This window comes from Gossypium hirsutum, chromosome A11 (assembly GCF_007990345.1).
Source record: "Gossypium hirsutum isolate 1008001.06 chromosome A11, Gossypium_hirsutum_v2.1, whole genome shotgun sequence".
Classification (NCBI taxonomy): Eukaryota; Viridiplantae; Streptophyta; class Magnoliopsida; order Malvales; family Malvaceae; genus Gossypium; species Gossypium hirsutum.
In genome coordinates this window covers 111,877,809-111,896,592 of record NC_053434.1, presented here as the reverse complement: position 1 = coordinate 111,896,592, position 18,784 = coordinate 111,877,809, and the positions used below count along the sequence as shown (strand labels likewise).

At 31.7% G+C, this 18,784-nt stretch overlaps 1 protein-coding gene and 1 non-coding gene across 2 annotated transcripts; one reads left to right on the top strand and one right to left on the bottom strand.

Moving 5' to 3' along the window:
• The first annotated feature begins 2,562 nt into the window (after positions 1 to 2,562).
• TRNAA-AGC (transfer RNA alanine (anticodon AGC)) lies at positions 2,563 to 2,635 on the top strand. The gene has a single exon. It is a non-coding gene; the product is annotated as a tRNA-Ala (tRNA).
• Positions 2,636 to 11,789: 9,154 nt separating this feature from the next.
• LOC107887521 (uncharacterized) lies at positions 11,790 to 15,948 on the bottom strand. The gene is made up of 5 exons (XM_016811784.2): positions 14,960 to 15,948; positions 14,229 to 14,346; positions 13,669 to 14,021; positions 13,442 to 13,540; positions 11,790 to 13,235 (listed from the first exon to the last, which is right to left on the bottom strand). Exons 1-5 carry the CDS (start codon positions 15,778 to 15,780, stop codon positions 11,987 to 11,989), a joined length of 2,640 nt encoding a protein of 879 aa, XP_016667273.2. The 5' UTR covers positions 15,781 to 15,948; the 3' UTR covers positions 11,790 to 11,986.
• Positions 15,949 to 18,784: the final 2,836 nt, after the last annotated feature.

Here is an 18,784-nt window from a genome sequence, read left to right as displayed (position 1 = left end):
AATCATCATTCATTTTAAATTTTATATATATTGTTTACTTTAAACTATTATGCATGTCTATTTTAAGGTTTTATATATATTACTCGGTTCAAATTATTTTATATGTTATTTACTTTGAATTTCTTTTACATTATTATTTTTTAAACTGTTATATATTTTTTATATATTATGTATTCTAAATTTCTTTTTTATATTATTTAGTTTAAACTTTTATATGCCATTTTAGATTATTTTTCTAAATTAGTTATTTTAGATTGTCTATATATTATTTTATTCTAAATTGCTTTGTATATTGTTTTTACTTATTTAAAAATTGCTTTCGTAATACCTATTTTAAACTTGTTTTTTTATGTATTATTTGTTTAGAATTGTCTTATTATTTATTCTAAATCGTTTATATTATTTATTTCATTTCTTTACTATTAATGATTAGTATTTAAATAATGTATGTTGTGTGATTGTCACCATTGTGTATTTCAATTCGCCTATTTCATATTTTTGCATTATTGTTATTCATTCGTATAATGTTGTGTTCATGTATCCTTACTCTAGGCTTATTACTATATTTCTATTTCATATCATCGCCTCATGAATCAAACCTCGTTACGTTTATCCAATAAATCGTTTAATTTTAATCCAAACAAATAACGCACGTCGTTTAAATATTATACTCGCTATTATTCAAAAGAAAAAATTTCAAAATAAGGCAATGTTTTGCGTTTTGAAACGTCGAGGAATTGTGCCCTAACTTACGGGGTTTTGATTTTCTCGTTGATTCTAAATAGCCAAATACCCTTTTGAGTTTCAAAATACTCGAAATTCCAATTAAAATGAAAGACGACTTTGCGCTCGGGAGTTCATGGTATTGTGTCCTAACTTACGGGATGTGATACTCCGATATCTCGAGATAAGGAAATCTTTAACAATCGTTTTGAGCTAATTCAAGCATTTTTAAGATCAATGTTAATAAAAAAGGATCGTATTTCAAATCCATTCCCGATTTTTTAACTTTTGACATTAAGACACTAACTAATCAATTCGGCACCAATTTTTGGGCATGTCGGGGGTGCTAATCCTTCCTCACACGTAACCGACTCCTGAATCCTTTTCTCTCGAGTTTCGTAGACCAAAAACACCGTTTTAGTAAACTAAAATGTTTTATTAAAACAAAGGTGATCCGATCACACCTAATAAAGATCGGTGGCGACTCCCGTTTTAATTTTCACTTTCGAACAAAGTCGTTTCCCGTTTTCAAATAAAATGGTTTCGACAAGACACATGTGGTAAGGTTTGATACATATTAATTGAATTGAAATTTTAATTTGACAAAAGATAATGATATTGATATGGTTAAATTTTATAGCATGGATTAATTTTGTAATATGATTAATAATGTATGTTCGATTTATATTGCTCATGTGGTTTGTATATGCAGACTTGACTTATATGGATGAGTGTTTGGTTGCTAATTGAGTACAAAATTATTATAAAGAAGTAAATATAAATTTGTGCATGATTTGTAATAAGTGATTGTGATGAATTGTGCTTATGTTTGGTAATGCCTCGTAACCTTAATCCGGCGACGGATACGGGTTATGGGTGTTACAGTACCCATGTATTTGCCATGGGGGCCCGAGAAGCATTAGATTGAGGGATGTGTTGGTAACATTTATGACTTAATTCAAACTGCAGGGCCCAACTAAAGGAAACCTTAATAGTCTCAAGAGTCGTCCCAGTAATGCCTTGAAAGATGAATAGGCTTCTGTTCTTCTAGATACGCCAAACAATTAGTCCGAAAAAATAAGACCAAATTACCTCTCGTCCAGACAACCTCGCATGACATCCAAGATTAGAAATCAACCAATCTTGAAGAAACTCGTAGAAAAATTGGCATTGCCTATCAATTGGTATAACATGCCTTTGAACTTTCTTCGCTGCCGAACAATCTCGAAACACATGGAGAGTATCCTCTATTTTGCAATTGCAAACAGGACAATAGCTATTGTGACCAATTCCCTGCCTAGTACGCTCCAGATTGGTCAGAAGCTGTTGTTTAGATGCTAACACCATAGGAAAAAATTAATTTTTTTCGATCCCAGATATATCCAACTGTTCTTCCAGAAGGTATCCCTAGAATTTCAAAAATTCTCCTTAAGAGACCAAAAGGCACTGCAAACCAAAAAGGACCCTGAAGATATGTGTGTCCAAATAATCCTGCCCGAACCTAAGGAAGGATGAGGGGAGGAATACATACAATCTGCTAACCATTCTAACGAAGGTAAGCTTACCATTCTAACCATTTTCTAATCCTTGTATCAACAATCATTTTATAATTATTGATATATTTTTCATTTAAATTGCTCATAATTTAATAAATTATTTGAACAATATTTCAATTATATATAACACTTTGGGTTTTATGTTTGAAAAAATAGGCCTACAAAGTTTAAACCATACTCGGGGAAAGTAAGTGATTTTTATATACTTGAAAAAGTGCTGCATAATCGCATCTTTAATTCATATTTCACGACATATAGACTAACGGAACAGTAAGGTCGCAAGGGGGATGTAGCTCAGATGGTAGAGCGCTCGCTTAGCATGCGAGAGGCACGGGGATCGATACCCCGCATCTCCATATTTTAAAGGACCCTGTCCCTGTTCTTTGGCTTGGTTAGTTTTATTTTTCCATTTTTGGGTCCTCTGAGCTCTAGTTCTGCTTCATTTTCGCTCTGAAAACCTTGTTTTATATTAAAGGGAAGGATAAGAGGGCTGCTGATGGATATATATATAATAAGTGGATATAATTCCAAAATCACCTCATCTTTATTATTTTTGTTCAATAGAAAAGAATCAAATTGTATTTATATTTAAAATTGTCATTTAACTGTCATAAGCTATAAACAAGTCCACTGTGAAAACCAGTGCAAGTCTGCAACTCTCAAGATTTTGGTTTTACTGGTTTTTCACTCTTTAAATTGAATGAATGGTAACAAGGATGAATACTTTAAAAGTAATAATAAAATAAGCTGCAGAGGAAAGAACTGGTGTAGGATGGTCCAGCTGCGCCAAGGAAAAGAATAGAAGAAGCATTTGACTCCGTCATGCATTCTCCACTTGACTCGTAGGATATAGCTCAGTTGTTAGAGTTCCGCTCTTGCAATTGGGTCGGACAAAATAAAAGAAGAAAAGGAAAGAACTGGCAGAAACTGCAAGAGCAAAGACAAAAACAGCTGCAACAGGATGAGCAAAGGTGGAGAATCGATAAGCAAATCCGAATGAGATAACACTGATTAAAAACCAGATGACATATTTCAAGAAACGTTTCCTTAGTGAAGTGTCCATGGGAGGTGAATCTTGGAGTTGTTTAATGCAATAGATGAGACAGAAAGAACCAATGTAAACGAATACTGTGAAAGCCACCATGGAGAAGTCACCATGAGTGTAGGCTTGGTAGATTGGGAAGAGGCTGTAGGATGAGAGATAGATGGCTGAAAGAAGAAATATGCGGATTTCATGATTCGTTGCCTGCATTGTTTTTGAATCGAAACAGTTTTAAGTAGGTGAAAAAGCTGAGATTCTCGAGGGACTAGCGTGGTTTTAGAGTTTAGAGCATACATAAATATATATTAATTATACGTGATGGTGAAGTAAATGGTTTGTTGTGGGGAATGCAAAGAAACTGAAGAGAAAATATTTGGAAGTTGAATGACTGAAAAAATTGCTTTAATGAAGGTCCATTAACAAAGATAAAGCGAGTATAACTTTATTTGAAGTTTCTTCGAAGTGCATAACTTATTTTCTTTGCCATTTTTTATGGTCCGATAGAACTTTCATGGTAAGTTTTTAAGCAATTAATGAAGAAAAGTCGTGGAAAATTAGCGATGATGATATCATTGATACAGACTTTGTTGGCAGAAGTCACCGGTGGAGTCTTTTGAGTTTTTTTATAATCATGTTTGGTAAAAGATAAAGTGAAGTAAATTCGATTATTAAAAAAAAATTAAATTTTGAATTATTCAAATTAAGTTTATCGAGTAAATTCAAGTTTTTTTTTGAATTTCAAGTTTAAGTTAAGTTGAGTTTTTAAATTTGAATAATTAGAATATAAACTGAATACCAAACTATCTCTTTATTTCCCCGTATCCCCAAAAATCAAAATCCTCTTGTTCTTCTTCATCACTTGCTTTTATTTGTTCATTTATTTACTCTAATTTTTGTTTGTACTATCATATTTAAAAACTTTAAAGAAAAATATTTTCAAAAAGGATTACATAAAAATAAAAAACACCAAAATTATTTTTTTAATTTAACTCGAACAAATATATTTGATTCAATTGGATTTAAATTCCATCTCATTCGGCTCGATTTCAGAAAATTTCAAATCGAGTTAGGATGATAAAATAGGATTCATCAACTTGATTAATTCGAAAAATTTTCATTAGATTCGATCCAATCGAACATTCACCCCTAAGAAGGAAGAGAGTAATGTGATCCTCTTGGAACAATTGTCCTATTGAATTAATCTATTCCTAAAATCCAAGGGAAAGCTTGAGTGTGGCAAGAGATGATATGATGTGATGGAAAGTAATGGAGTGAGTATTCGATTGAATCGAGTGAAAAAAATTCGAAAATTTTAACTTTCTTTATATATTTTTTAGATTTTTATATTTTTTTTAAAATGTAAAATTTGAAATTTTTAAAAATATTTTGAAATTTTTTGTAATTTTTGTTGGGAGAGAGACCAATTTATTCATTTTCAAAATTGACAGGGACTAAAAGAGTATTTATACTAATTTCTTATTCGAATTGTAAAATTTAACTCGACTTGAACTAGAAATTCAAATTACTTATTCAAGTTGACTTGAATAACTCAATTTGATTAACTCAAAAATTAATTTTTTTTTTAAATTTTCAAATTAAATCGAGTTTTGCACACTCTTAACAAATGATGTACTCTAAATAAAAGCTTATGTGATTGATAATATGAGATTGAGAGTCCATATATGCATAAATACTTATAGTGAAAATTGAATTTTTGAATTTAAAGATCTCAAAACTTCAATTTTTACTAACACTATCAAAGCTTTATTAGCAATGACAATTTTCTTATACATGCCACTAATGTTTAAGATAGGATCTTTCTTTGGGGCGATATAAGTGAGATTCAATTTAAATCAATAATTGTGGTTACAAGACACAAAATAAAATATTGTAGCTATTAGATCAAACCATGTCATAAATTAAAAAAATTGTACCGTTAACGTGAAACTTGTTAACAAATATTGTAGCTATTAGAAGTTTGTTAAAAATGACATTAGGTGTAGGAAAGGATGTTGGGTTGTACCTTCTTGTTCTTAAAATTTATGGTTTTAAACGTTTTATTAATTGCATGGAAAAAAGATAATGTGAAAAAAAAAGAGAAAAATGTATTTATATTTAGGAAACCTTGTTCGATACTATCACGATCTTAAAAGAGTGAATGTTTCATATTATGCGAAAAGATTCCAACAAATGGAGGTTGCCGATCGAATGAAAAAGAAGCAATATGGTTGCCGATGACGAGAAAAAATATGAAGCAACAATTACGGGCAAATGAAAAAAAGAAGTGAAAATATTTATAAGTTTGTTTATTAAACGCATTGTTTCATTTAAGTTACAACTAAATTTTAAAAATAAAAATAAAACTTTAGCTAAATTTAAAAAAAAAATTAAAAAGGAAGTAAAAAATTATTGAGTTACAAGAAAAAAAATAAAAAAAAAATATAAATTCAACAAATTACTGACTTCGATCGGATTTGACTAGCATTTACTAATGTTGACCAATTTTCAAAATTCATTTTCGATCGCTGGTCAATTTAAACAAATTGTTTGTAGAATTTTTTTTATAAGTTTCAATAATTTTTACTTCTTATTTTTTGAAAAAAAAAATAAATTTACATTTTCTATTTTTTAAAATTTCAAATTTATATATTTTAAACAATATTTTATATATTGTTTTTGAAATTTTAAAAAGAATTAAATAACCTTTTCAATCTTTATAAAAAATTAATTTTTATAAAATGGACTTGGAAAAAGATATAATTATTAAGAAAAGAAAAGAAGAGAAAATGGTAAACACATGAGAGAAATATAATAAATATAGAGCACTTTTATTAGTCCATGATTATTATTATTTTTTTCCGAAAATAACATAAGAGTATTTTAACAAATTAAAATGCACAAAAACACCTGATGCATTTTTTTGTTCAAAAGTATCAATTAACTCCTTAGACACATCTTCGACCACCTAGACACCTTTCTCAACAGAAGACATTTTGACTATAAATATCAGCTTTAAATGAATGCAGCAACATTGCAAAGCTGATAGGGAAATTCCAAGGCTAAGCCTCCCTTGGGGAAACCTTGGGTTTTACAGGCTAGGCTGCAGTCCGGAATTTTTGAACAAGGTGCCAAGCAAGTTAGCAAGTTTGTACCATCCACTGCTATTGCGCCTACAACTAATCATACATACAATATTTTATCAATCAAAACAAAGGAAAATAGTCATATATCTATATAATACTTCAAGATTCAAGCGAGATATATAAGCAATAAAAAGATCAGTGTTTATCTAAATTCGATATTAAAATCAAAGTCAAAATTTGTTGAACCATAATATATGTAGCTTTTCCTTTTGTCATTCTCTCTCTTATTGCTTTCAATTATGTATTCTAACTTCTTCAAAAAAATAAAAAAAAATACAATCTATACATAAGAGGTTTTTACTGAAGATCAACCAAAAATAAAATGTTGTAAATTTTCTTCATAGACTTTTTATAAGGTCAAATATCTATTCATTATTTTTTTATTTTATTTTATTATTATTTGGATCCTGAGGTATGACTTACATAATTCATAGATAGATATTATAAATATGGATGATGGTAATTAATGTATAAAAAATTAATAGAGCAAATCTCATACTACTATAATTACATACATTAATACTCCAAATCTTTACTTTTATTCTTATTTTTTTTTATAATTTCTTCCTTTTTTTTTGAGATATAGATAGCTGTATTACCTATTTAGTATTTACTAAATTTGTAATTATAATATAAAAGTTAAAATATCTCATAAGTTTTTATATTTTTCATAAATACTTCAAGATTATATATATTTAATATATTAATATTTATTATTATATGATAATAATGGATTTAATATTAATTAAATATGATTTAACCTGATAATATATCAATGATAGTTTACATACTTACGTAGTGCATGTAACGGCCTATTTTCAATGAAATCGGAACAGTAATTTCGGGATCACAAATTTGATATCGTAAAATTTATTTTAATATTATTTTATGGTCTACAGCATGTTAGAATTATGGTATAAAAATTTCGTTAAGAAATGTTACCGTTTGTATGCTTAATTTGTGAAAAAGGACTAAGTCACGTAAAGTGCAAAAGTTGTGTTCTATTAGCTAAAGGTGTTAAATAGCTATAGAAATTTAAAGTGGAAGTCCTTATGTGGTGATTAGACCACTAATTGAGTTAGTGGATGTGCATGGCAAGATATTTGTGAAAATTTTAAAGTTAGGTAAGAGTAAAATGATAATTAAGTAATAAAAACTAAATTAAATAAAATAACACAATTTGGTCATCATTCTCTTTCATTTTCCAACAAAAATATCAGCAAGAAACACCATTTTTGTAGATTCAAATTTCAGCCATTGTTTCCCTTGCATGTAAGTGATTTTGGTGTTCGTTTTTAATGATTTTTATGTTTTCGGGATCGTGATTGTTTAACCTAGCTAACTAGGGGACCAATTTGCAAAATGATGGAAACTTAGGGTTTTACCATGAGAGCATGTTCGTTGTTTTTGAAATTTAATGGATGAAAATAAATTCTTGTTGTTAATTAAACAACTTTTGTTAAGTGATTTTTAATGAAAATGTGAATTAGGGATTAAATTGAGAAATATGAAAATTTGGTGTTAAATGTATGAAATTGTAGAATATATGGGATGCTATGAGCACCTAAAAAATTTGGCTAGGCTTGGGTGTAGAGAAATTTTCATGAATTTCATTTTTACGAGCATAGGGACTAATTGTAAAAAAGTCAAAAGTATAGGGGCAAAATGATAATTTTGCCATAACATGAAATTGGATTGAATTGAATAGAATACGTATTGAATTAGTTAAATTTGATGATTTAGATCAAGAAAAACCACGTTCGGATTTAGATTGAGGCAAAAATAAAATAGTAGATTGATCGGTCGATTGTCTTCGTATAAATATGAGGTAAGTTTGTATGTTGATAAGAATTAAATTAGATGTATTTAAATGCTTTATTATTATGTTTGTGACAGTATGATCCACAAAATTATTCGACGAATATTAGGCAAAGTATGGATCCCGGTTAAACCTTAGGAATAGATAGGATACGAATGACATGTCATTAGGTGTTACTGTGTTTTGGGTGCTAGTCTCGTACGTCCTACCAGTTGCTGAGTTTCTGGCATGTGTTGCGGTTACTTTACAGCTTGTGTGAGCAGCACCGTGTAGTTGTATCTTGACTGACAGCTTGTGTGACCAGACCTATTGATGGCTCGAGAGTGAGCATCTATATGAGATATGAGATAGATGTGGTTTTGACCACGTATTGGCACTTAGTGTGCAAGATACCTGACTATCCGATAGTATTCCAAATGGTTCAATGGGCATAGATAATGATACAAGGTTGTTGATACGAACCAATACAGGTATTCATGTGGAATATGGGAAGTAAGTCATAGTTGATGTATTTATACATGGCTAACATGATTGTGATTATGTGTTAGGCTTTGGGCCGAATTGGAATTTACCTATATTTTAATTATGCTTATCTAAATTCTAGATGAATTGGTAAGATGTATTTATTAGTTATACGAACTTACTAAGCTTAATTGCTTACTCCGTTTTAATTTCTGTGTTTATAGTGATTCGGAAGCTCGCTCGGTTTGGAAGTTGTCGGAGATCGCATCGCACTATGAAACTCTTATTTTGGTACTTTGGATTTTGTATATTTTGGGTTAAATGGCATGTATAGGTGTTTTGGCTAATGTAGCCTATATGTTTTGTTGTGTTTTGGCCATTTAATTTGGCTTGAATATGATTGGTGTTTGGTCATGTAAATGTGTATATATGACCTTATGGTATATGTTATATGGTTGCTATATGAATGCCTTGGTATGAGTCGGTATTTTGGGTACCAAATGATTGAAGTTGAAATGTGGTATGCATGTTGAATTTAGGCACAAGGTCTCATATGTGAGGTTGACCATTTAGGTCTATTTTGGGATATATATTTGGTATGTTTTAAAGTGAGCAATTGAATGTATATACGGATATCATGTTGTATGGGTCGTTAGTGCATGATACAAACTTGATATTGGTTGGGTTTAAGTGCTTATTTATGCCATGGTTGTATGTGCATTGTTGAGCCTAGGTTGACATCATTTTGGGTAAGAAAAATGACCTGGAAAATAGCCTATTTTTGTCCACACGAGTAAAGACACGGGCGTGTGTCTCAACCGTGTGTGACACACGACCAAATGACACGGCTATGTGTCCCCTGATACTTATTTGGAAACAAAGTCAGTAGCTTCACACAGCTTAACACACGGGCATGTGGCTTGGCCGTGTGGCAGAAGTCAATATACCTTCTAGTTTTCACATGGCCTAGCACACGGCCAGACACACCGGCGTGTGAGGCCATTTCGAAGGGTACACGGCCTGGCACATGGGCATGTGGTCTAGCCGTATGACGCAAGTCAGTGAGTTACACGGGGTCGGACACGAGCTTGGACACGACGATATGATCCCATTTCGAATGCCCACACAACTTGAGACACGAGCGTGTCCCTTGGTCGTGTGAGACATACGACCTAGCCATACGGGTGTGTGTCCCCTACACTTTGAAAATTTTCCATGTTTTCCTAAAAATTCCTTAAGTACTCGGTTTAGTCCCGAACCACTTTTAATGTCTATTTAGGGCTTCAAGGGCTCGTATTAGGGACTATATGAATGAATTTGAATGCTTTTAGATTTAAAATAAGAAATATATATGAAATGTTTGATTGATTAAGATATAAGTCCGTAATGCTCCGTAACTCTGTTTCGGCGTCGGATACGGGTTAGGGATGTTACAGTACACGAATTAGTTGTACATATTAATTTATATGTTTAGTACTTTTTAATAATTTTATGAAAAAAATAAACAATTAACTATAAAAATATTATATCATGATTTTTTTTTAAAAGTAATAAATTAAATTATTGGGTAAAGTTAAATATATAATTCAAACGCTTTTTATTCGTTAAATAAAAAGAATAGAAGCATATTACATAGATTAGTGATTCTGAATAATTTCTTAAATAGCTTTAAATATTATACTTAATAGTCAGTAATCTTTTTTAGATAGAAATCAATGTTGACAATAATTTTAAAAATTAATTATTGAAAAAATTATGCTTTTAATAAGAGGGAAATGTATAATGAAAATTAAATTAAACTGCTTTAGATAATATTTACTTTTTTTCTAAATACTAAAATTAACCTCATAAATAATATGAAAATCGTTTATTTTTTTTTATTTCTCAAGGTATCTATAGGAGCGAGCCCAGTAATTAATATTTTACGTTTTGTAGGCTCATTAAGAGGTAGGTGCAGAGGATCAAACCCTTCATCATTTATTAAGATATGAGAGACTTTTGCCATATCACCTAACTAATAAAATTATAATTATTTATTTGTCATCGTGCTTTTTAAAAACATTTAAAGAATCAAAATCATAAAATAAAATATTTTTGTAGATCATAGAAGTTGATTAACTAATAATGGTACATAAAATTAGTGACAATTCAAATTTTTTATCAACCTTAATAAATTTATCAAATAATTTTTTAAATATTTTGTGATGAAAAAGATAATAATTCTTCTTTTGTTCATGCTACTAAGTACTAAGCATCTTATTAATAAAGGCTTTTAGATGGTGCATGGGAGATGGTGAATCTATACTAGGGGATGATGATAATTTCTATGTTGATTCTACTCCTTGGTCGGAGGTGGAGAATTGTAAGGTTCTGGCTTTGTCGAGTGAAGAAGGATCTACTTTGGTTGAGGGCATCTTAACCCTTCACGATTCTAGTAGGGTTTACAAAGTACCAATTAGTTTACAGACACGATCTGATCAATCAATGTGCCATTGGCCTTCTAATGGCATTTATTCGCTGAAATCGAGGTACAGATTTGTACACTAATATAGCTCAGTTAGAGGAGGAAGGTCCTTAGCTGCGGATTGGAATAGACAGCTACCGCCAAAAATTAAAGATCTCATTTGGTGATGTCCGAAAAACTCTGTCCCGACGAATGGTAGGCTGGTTGATAAAGGGGTTAATGTTGCTACTACTTGTCCTCGGTGTGGAGGGTTTGGATCATGTTTTAGTGTCGTGTACTATTGCTCAAGCAGTTTGGCAGCAAATGGGCTATCTGCAGTCCCCTTCGAGCTTGTATCAACTCATTGTTTCTTTGGAGCCTTTGGTTTCATCGTAATTTACTTGTATGGAATGCAGACGTTTGTCGGGCCATGTAAATAATGTGTGGGATCATCGTTTAGCAGAAATTTATGCTATCAAGAAAGCTTTATTATAGCTTCGGAGGCAGAGCTTAGATTCTTTAATTGTTAAATAGTTTTTTTTAACATTAATCCCATTATAAATTCTTATTATATTTGTTTTTTTTGAACAATAACTAGAAGTATCTATAACCTCTCTCTAATTTTTAAATAAGAGAATAATGCGATTCAATGCACTCGAACCCACATACTACTACACTGACAACAATGCCGATACCAGTCGAGCTAAGACTCAATAAGCAAATTTGAATGTACTTAAATACAATTTTTTCTATAGAATTTCCATAAAAAGGAAAAAAAAGAGAGAGGAAAATATGCCATTATCTTTCAATAACACGCCTGCTATTTCTAAATTCACTAGCATCATCATCCATCTCCCTACTATATTCACGAGATTTACCACGGTACCCATTTCCAAATGCTCCATCCTTCTTGCCTCCCTTCAATTTCTCCATATTATTCGTTCTCTGCTTTCCATAGTCACCATCTCCAAACCTCTTATCACCTCGGGACCCTCGATATGATCTATTGAAATTATCTGAGTTGTTTCTTTCACCATCCATCTTGGTGTTCAGTCTAGCTCGTGAATTGTTTCTGAAGTTATAATCACCATAGCCACCAATATTGTTTCCTCGTCTGCTAGATCCTACTTTACTCTGTCTCAACTCATTTTTCCTGGAATGTGGGGCATCTTTTTCATGGTCTGAACCAGAGAAGGAACCACCTTGGAAACCAGAACTTCGGTTACGAAAATTGCCTCTACCATAACTCCCTTTGTTCTCTTTTCTCCGTTTGGATCCGGAACTGTCAAAATCATCGTCATCATTGGAATCCAAATCAAGGTCCTCAGAGTCAAAACTTAAGTCCTTTGACACACCTCTACCCCTGAGCATAGCGTCAGTTACATGCCTCGGTTTCCAGTTCAGAAGGTCTTCGTCTGAATCAAAATCTAATTCATCCTCAGAGTCAAATAACGCTACTTTTTTATGCGCGTGCTTAGATGGCTTATCATAAGATGGAAACCTTGTTCTTCGACCAGCAGCAGAACTATCATCGGAACCATCACTACCTTTTAATTCAGAAAACACCTCACTATCGGAGTAAACACTCGAAGAAGCTTTCTGCCTGGGATTATTTCGTGGAGTATCTATCTCATAACTGTCAATATCATCTTCATCGTCAAAATCATCAAACCCGATGCCAGGTTTGCTGCTATCAATGTCCGAATACATTCTTTTATGGACGCTTGAGGCCCGGTCAGCTGTATTGAAATCATCTTCAGGCCCTCTAAACTTCCCTCGACGGGTCTGAGTGCCCAAGGGAGAAGCTTCACCCTTTACTGAAGAATCTGCGAACTCAAAAACAGCAACATCTGCCCCATCTGATTCATCATCATCAAAATCAAAATTCCAACCATTAGAGACCTCCAATTGCCGAGCAACCTTTTCCAATCTTGTTCTTGGACCAGGTTGAATTTCTTGTAGTTTACTCTCCATGTATGCATCAGGGGGACGCTTGCAATCACAGTGAAAACATGCCATATTTCTCCTGTAATTTAAGAAATTGCACCTGCCATAGCACAATAACAACAAGAAGCAACGCAGACAATTAAACATATTAAACTACAATAGAGGATCAGAAGGAACAAAATTGTAAAAAAATCGAATCTCTGTCTTTTAAAGAGAAGAAATCATACACAATAAATGAACTTTTGCAAATGTGATTTACCTTAAAATCTATAATGGATTTTGCAAGGGAAAGAAAAGTAAACTTACTCGGGGCATTCCCATTCCCCAGGAAGCAGCTCTCTCTTTGGACGCTTAGCATCACACTGTAGACAGATCGTATTCTTTGCAAAATTCATGAAGTCGCACCTGAGACCAAAACGTTCAATGATGTAAGAGATTAAAGCGTGTTTAAATTTCTAAAAGGATGAATCTGAAGCATTAAACTAGGTTCCATATGGTTCTTGAAACTCAGAACTCTTACGGAACCAACATACTTGGGACAAAGCCAATCGCCCTTTTTCATCTCAACATCATCCCGTCCTACTCGCTTCTTTGGAGGAGGAGGAGGTTGCTTCACTTTTGGTGGAGGTTTCTTTATTACAGGAAGGGGAAGATTCGGGTCTATAGGAACAGCACTCAACTTAACAACCTCATAAAGCAACTTACGGATAACAGTCTTTCCAGACTTCTGTTTCAAAACAGATTCATTTACTGCAGAACCGTCCATGTAATGGAAAGCATAGGCCAATAGGACACGCATAACATCAACAGTTCGCGCTTCATCCTCTTTGTTCGTTAGAAGATATGCTTTCTCACAAGAATTCCTCAAACTGCAAGAACTACAAACCTGATACACAAATTCCTTGAACTGTTCACTATATGCGTACATGAAAAAGAGAAAAAAAAAACAGATAATATTCTGTGCAGAAAAGTGATACATGATGAAGAACATCAACCGTGAATAATTAAACAGCCAAAAGTAAAAGAAGAAACAACAGTAGATGCTTGTTCAATATGAGCAAACAAAAAAGCAGAAATCGAGATTAATACTTACATCTCCTTCATCAAGGTGGACATGTTTCCTCAAGAGTTTTGCAGAGAAAACCACCTTCTTGTCTGCACTTGGACATCCAAAACCAACCAGATTTTGGATATCCTGTCTCAACAATGACCTGAAATAATTTTCTGTTTCAGCAAAGTAGCATTAATCAAACAATGTTCCAAATAACTCCTATAAGCCTTATTTTTGGGGTAATTGAATTCATTAAGTCATCCAAAGAAGCAGAAGACAGCGACAGACAAAACAAACTGCCTGAGGAAGGGCAGAGATCGAAGTCATTAAACAACATAAGAAACCAACGACTGAAACAGCTAAAGCATGAAGCCAAGACAATCAGAAACATTAATCACGTAGGATTTTCTCAGGCATTGCCCATCTTTGGCATAAGGAACAATCACTATAGTCTCGGCAAAGCTTGAAGAGTGATTCCCTTACTATCCATGTTAGCAAGAAAAATCCTTAGAAAAACCCACTGTGAGCTCAAGCACCATTATATCAATTACAGAAGAAACAAAGGATAAAGATTAAATAACATTTCTATTAGGAGCATCAAAATATGAAATCATGCAATTTGTTGCAATTCAGTAGCAACATAGGAGCATTCCAGCCTTCATACAAAGCTCTATCACTTCTTTATATCGATTTGTATGTAACAATTTACATATATGTAACTAAATCAATCCATCTTGTTTGAAAAAAAACAATGGCAATCATTATTTACAAACCTCAATATATCAAACCGGTCCTTCCCGAAATTAAGACAAGCAGTTTGCACAATCTTGAAGTCCTTGAAATCAATTCCAGCATCATCCTTTACTTCCTCAACAACATCACTCATATCAAATCCTAACTCTTCCACCATCTTTCCCTCGTCTCTCCTTTTATGGTCAAAGTAATTTTGCTGCACTAATCTCTCCATCAACTCTATCCACTCCGGCCATGGATGCACCACCTCCAAGTCCTTTCCCTTCTGCCTCCCCAGCTCTAGCTCAGTCACTGAATCAATAGTGAAAACACTAGCATTAGACTCATTTTCAGCAACTTCACCTTTTATGCACTCTTTATTCTCCCCAAACTTGGACTCCCTCCAACCACGAATTCGCCGGAGGGCATCCCCGTTTTGTGGCTCGGTTAACTTGGGCGTGTAAGGCAATCTAAACTCAGTAGCATTAACATTATTTTCAGCAATTCCAGAATCAGGGTCTTTGGGTTGAAATTGCTGTTGGATTGCATGAGATTCATTCCTTGATTGACGCCAAGCTCGGATACGTTGGAGGGTGGCGTCGTTTTCGGGCGATTGTTGTTGTTGTCGATTCTCAATTTGATCAATTTGGTCGAACACAAAGTTCAAACGAGCAGAGAGAGAGGTTGGTTTAAGTGGCTCGTGACTGGCGGTGCCCTCAGGTCGTGGGGAAACAGAAGAGAAGAGCTTTGGCTTAATGAAAGTGAAAATTAGAAGGGGAAAAGTGTTATGGGATTTAAGTGGGGTTTTAGAAGAGAGAGTAAGGCGTTTAGGGAGAAGCAGAGTGAACGGTGATTGCGCCATTTTATTTGTGCATAAGGAGAGAGAGTTAGGGAAGAGTTAAATTAAAGCCTTCCTCCATGGACGAACAAACAAGGTTACAAAGTCGCAGAGGAAGAAGAGAGGAAATGTTAAACAAGGCCAGACAAAGAAACGAAAGGAAGACCATAATTGGCCCAACAAAAGAAAAAAAGGGTCAAGGCTGTTGTCTGAAAATACCTTCCGGAAAAAATGAACATATGTTTAAGACTTAATTGTTAATTTCGTATATTAAGTTGATTGGGATAAATATTTATTTTGAATATTAGTTAGGTGAGTAAGTTGAAAAATGATTTAATTTAATAAAAATTGAAGTAAGGATTAAATTGTAAAATTTATAGATTTTTGAATTTTAAGGGTTTGAGTAGTGAAATGTGAAACATTGATGTAGTAATTAAATTATATGATTATGGAATATAAAAATTTGGAAAGTTGAGCATAAAATAGTAAAGTTTGAAACTATAGGGGTTAAATTGTACATATTTCAAAACTTGAGTTTTAGGATCAATTTACATTATTTGAGAATTTACAATTCTGAAAATAGAATATGAAAGTTTAACTGTTCAAAAATCAAGGACTAATTTTTGGAAATTTTGACAATTTAATTGTAAGGGCTAAATTAAAAAATCTGGAAATTTTAGAAAGTGGACTATTTTGCAAAACTATACAAAACGAGGTTTAGGACTGAACTGTAGAATAATATTCAAAGAAAATATATTTTTGAGGAATTAAATTGTAGAATAGTAAAAATTAAGATTTCAAGGACTAAATCATAAGGGACTATTTTCTTCGACAGTGAAGAGAGCTTCTCCTTTTTATTTCTTCGACAATGAAGACAATGAACAGTCTTATCAGTTCAAAAAATATCTTAAAGAAAAAAAATTGGTAAAGACATTTTCTTTAAAAAAAAGTCTGGATCTTACCCTTTTTTTCCTTTTTTTTTAGAGAATAATTTCCTTTCGTAATTCATTTTCCATCAAACAAAAACCGTAAAACAATGAAAATGTTTCACGGAAAATATTTTACGTGCAAACAAATGGACCCTAAGTTCTATTAATAACAAATTTACATAAATTTAATTGGTATAATAACAAATTTAGCTCTCATAATTTGCAAATTCTATTAATTTGGTCATGATTTAACAAATTTAATTTGTATTATTTGTGTGAATGTTGAGGTTAAATTTGTTGATTTTTTCAGAATAAAGATTAGATTAACAAAATATGTAAACATATAGGACTAAAATTGTTGTTATACAAATCAAAATTATGTACAATTGATGAAATGCATTAACACCATGATTAGTTGTCCTGAATTGCTTACTTTCAAAATTGACGGGATTAAATTACTCTGAATTTTTTAGAGGGACCAATTTACTTAAATTTGAAATTATTAGGGACCAAAAATGTCCTTTTACTAATGTATTATATGCTTTTTAAATATTTTATTTTCGATTTACAGCTTATATTTAAGGTTAGTAGTTTACTGGTTGTCTCTCTCAATAATATTGTCTTCAAGATTTAAACTTTTATTATTTTCTTAGGGTGCAATGCCTTTTACCATTAAATCCAACACTTGTTTACTATTATAATTAATTCTCATGTATTACATGTTTTTGATGAATTTAGTTTTTCTAATATAATATAATATTTTTAGTCTTCTATATATATATATATTTGAAATGTGTATCTTTAGTTCAAGATGAATCTGTTTTTATTAATTCCATCAAATAATTTGATATGATTTATTCTTTTTAAATATGTGGTGAACTAATATATATATATATCGACATTTGTTATGTTGTTTGGCAAATATTATATTTTAAAAAATATAGATAAATATGCAATAAAAACACTTTGAATTTGAAGAAATTATTCTACGAAATATAAAGAAAAAAAGAGTAATAAGGAGAATGATAAACAAATATAATGTAAATTAATTTATTAATTGATAAAATCTCAAGAACAAGTTATGAAGATGGAGATAGAACATTAATGAGAAAAATGGTGGATTTTAGCTCCATTTGCAACAACAATCCATATGTGCTAGCCTAATTCCTATGCAGGTACCTCCTTTAGGGAAACCTTGGGCAACACAGTCATGGAAACAGTTTTCAATCGTTGAACAAGACCCCAAGCAATGTGGCATATTTAAAGGATCCATTGCCATTGCTCCTGCAATTCAATCATACAATATTTCACCAACCACAATATATATATATAAACAGAGAATATTTCAAGATTCAATGGAAATATAAAGATGATAATGAGATCAGTGTTTACCTAAATTTGATATTAAAATCAAGCATATTATACTCAAAATTTGTTGAACCATAAGATATGCAACTTTTGGTTTTGCCATTCTCTCTTAATGCTTTTAATTATGTATTTTAATTTGTTCAAAAATAAAGAAGTGCATCCTTTTTATAGGAGGTTTTCAAGCAAGAATAAAATGTTATAGATATTTTTTAAGGTCAAACTTCACTTCATTATTTGTTATTCTATTTCTATACGGTATAAATTTAATTGCAAAGTATGACTTACATAATTCATGGAGATGGTGATAGTTAATGTATAGAAAAAAAATGGTGATAATCTCATACTTACTCCAAATATGTGCTTTTATTCTTTTATGATTTTTTTACCTTTTTTGGAAGATAGACAGATGTATTACCTATTTAGTATTTATTAAGTTCATCTATTCTTCGTAGATTTAGAATTTAGTTCGTTCATTTTTATTTTTAGAAATTTATTCACTTTATTTTTTAGATTTCAAAATTTAGGTCAAACTATTAACACGGTTAAAATTATTTTGTTAAATTTAAATTCATTACAGCATTATTTTTTAAATTACATTGCTACTAAGTGATTCTTTTTTTAAAATTCTAAAATGCCACACTAACAAATTTAACAAAAAAAAAACTTAATTATGGTAACAATTGGACCTGAATTTTAAAATCTAAAAAATAAGACTCAATTCTTAAAAATAA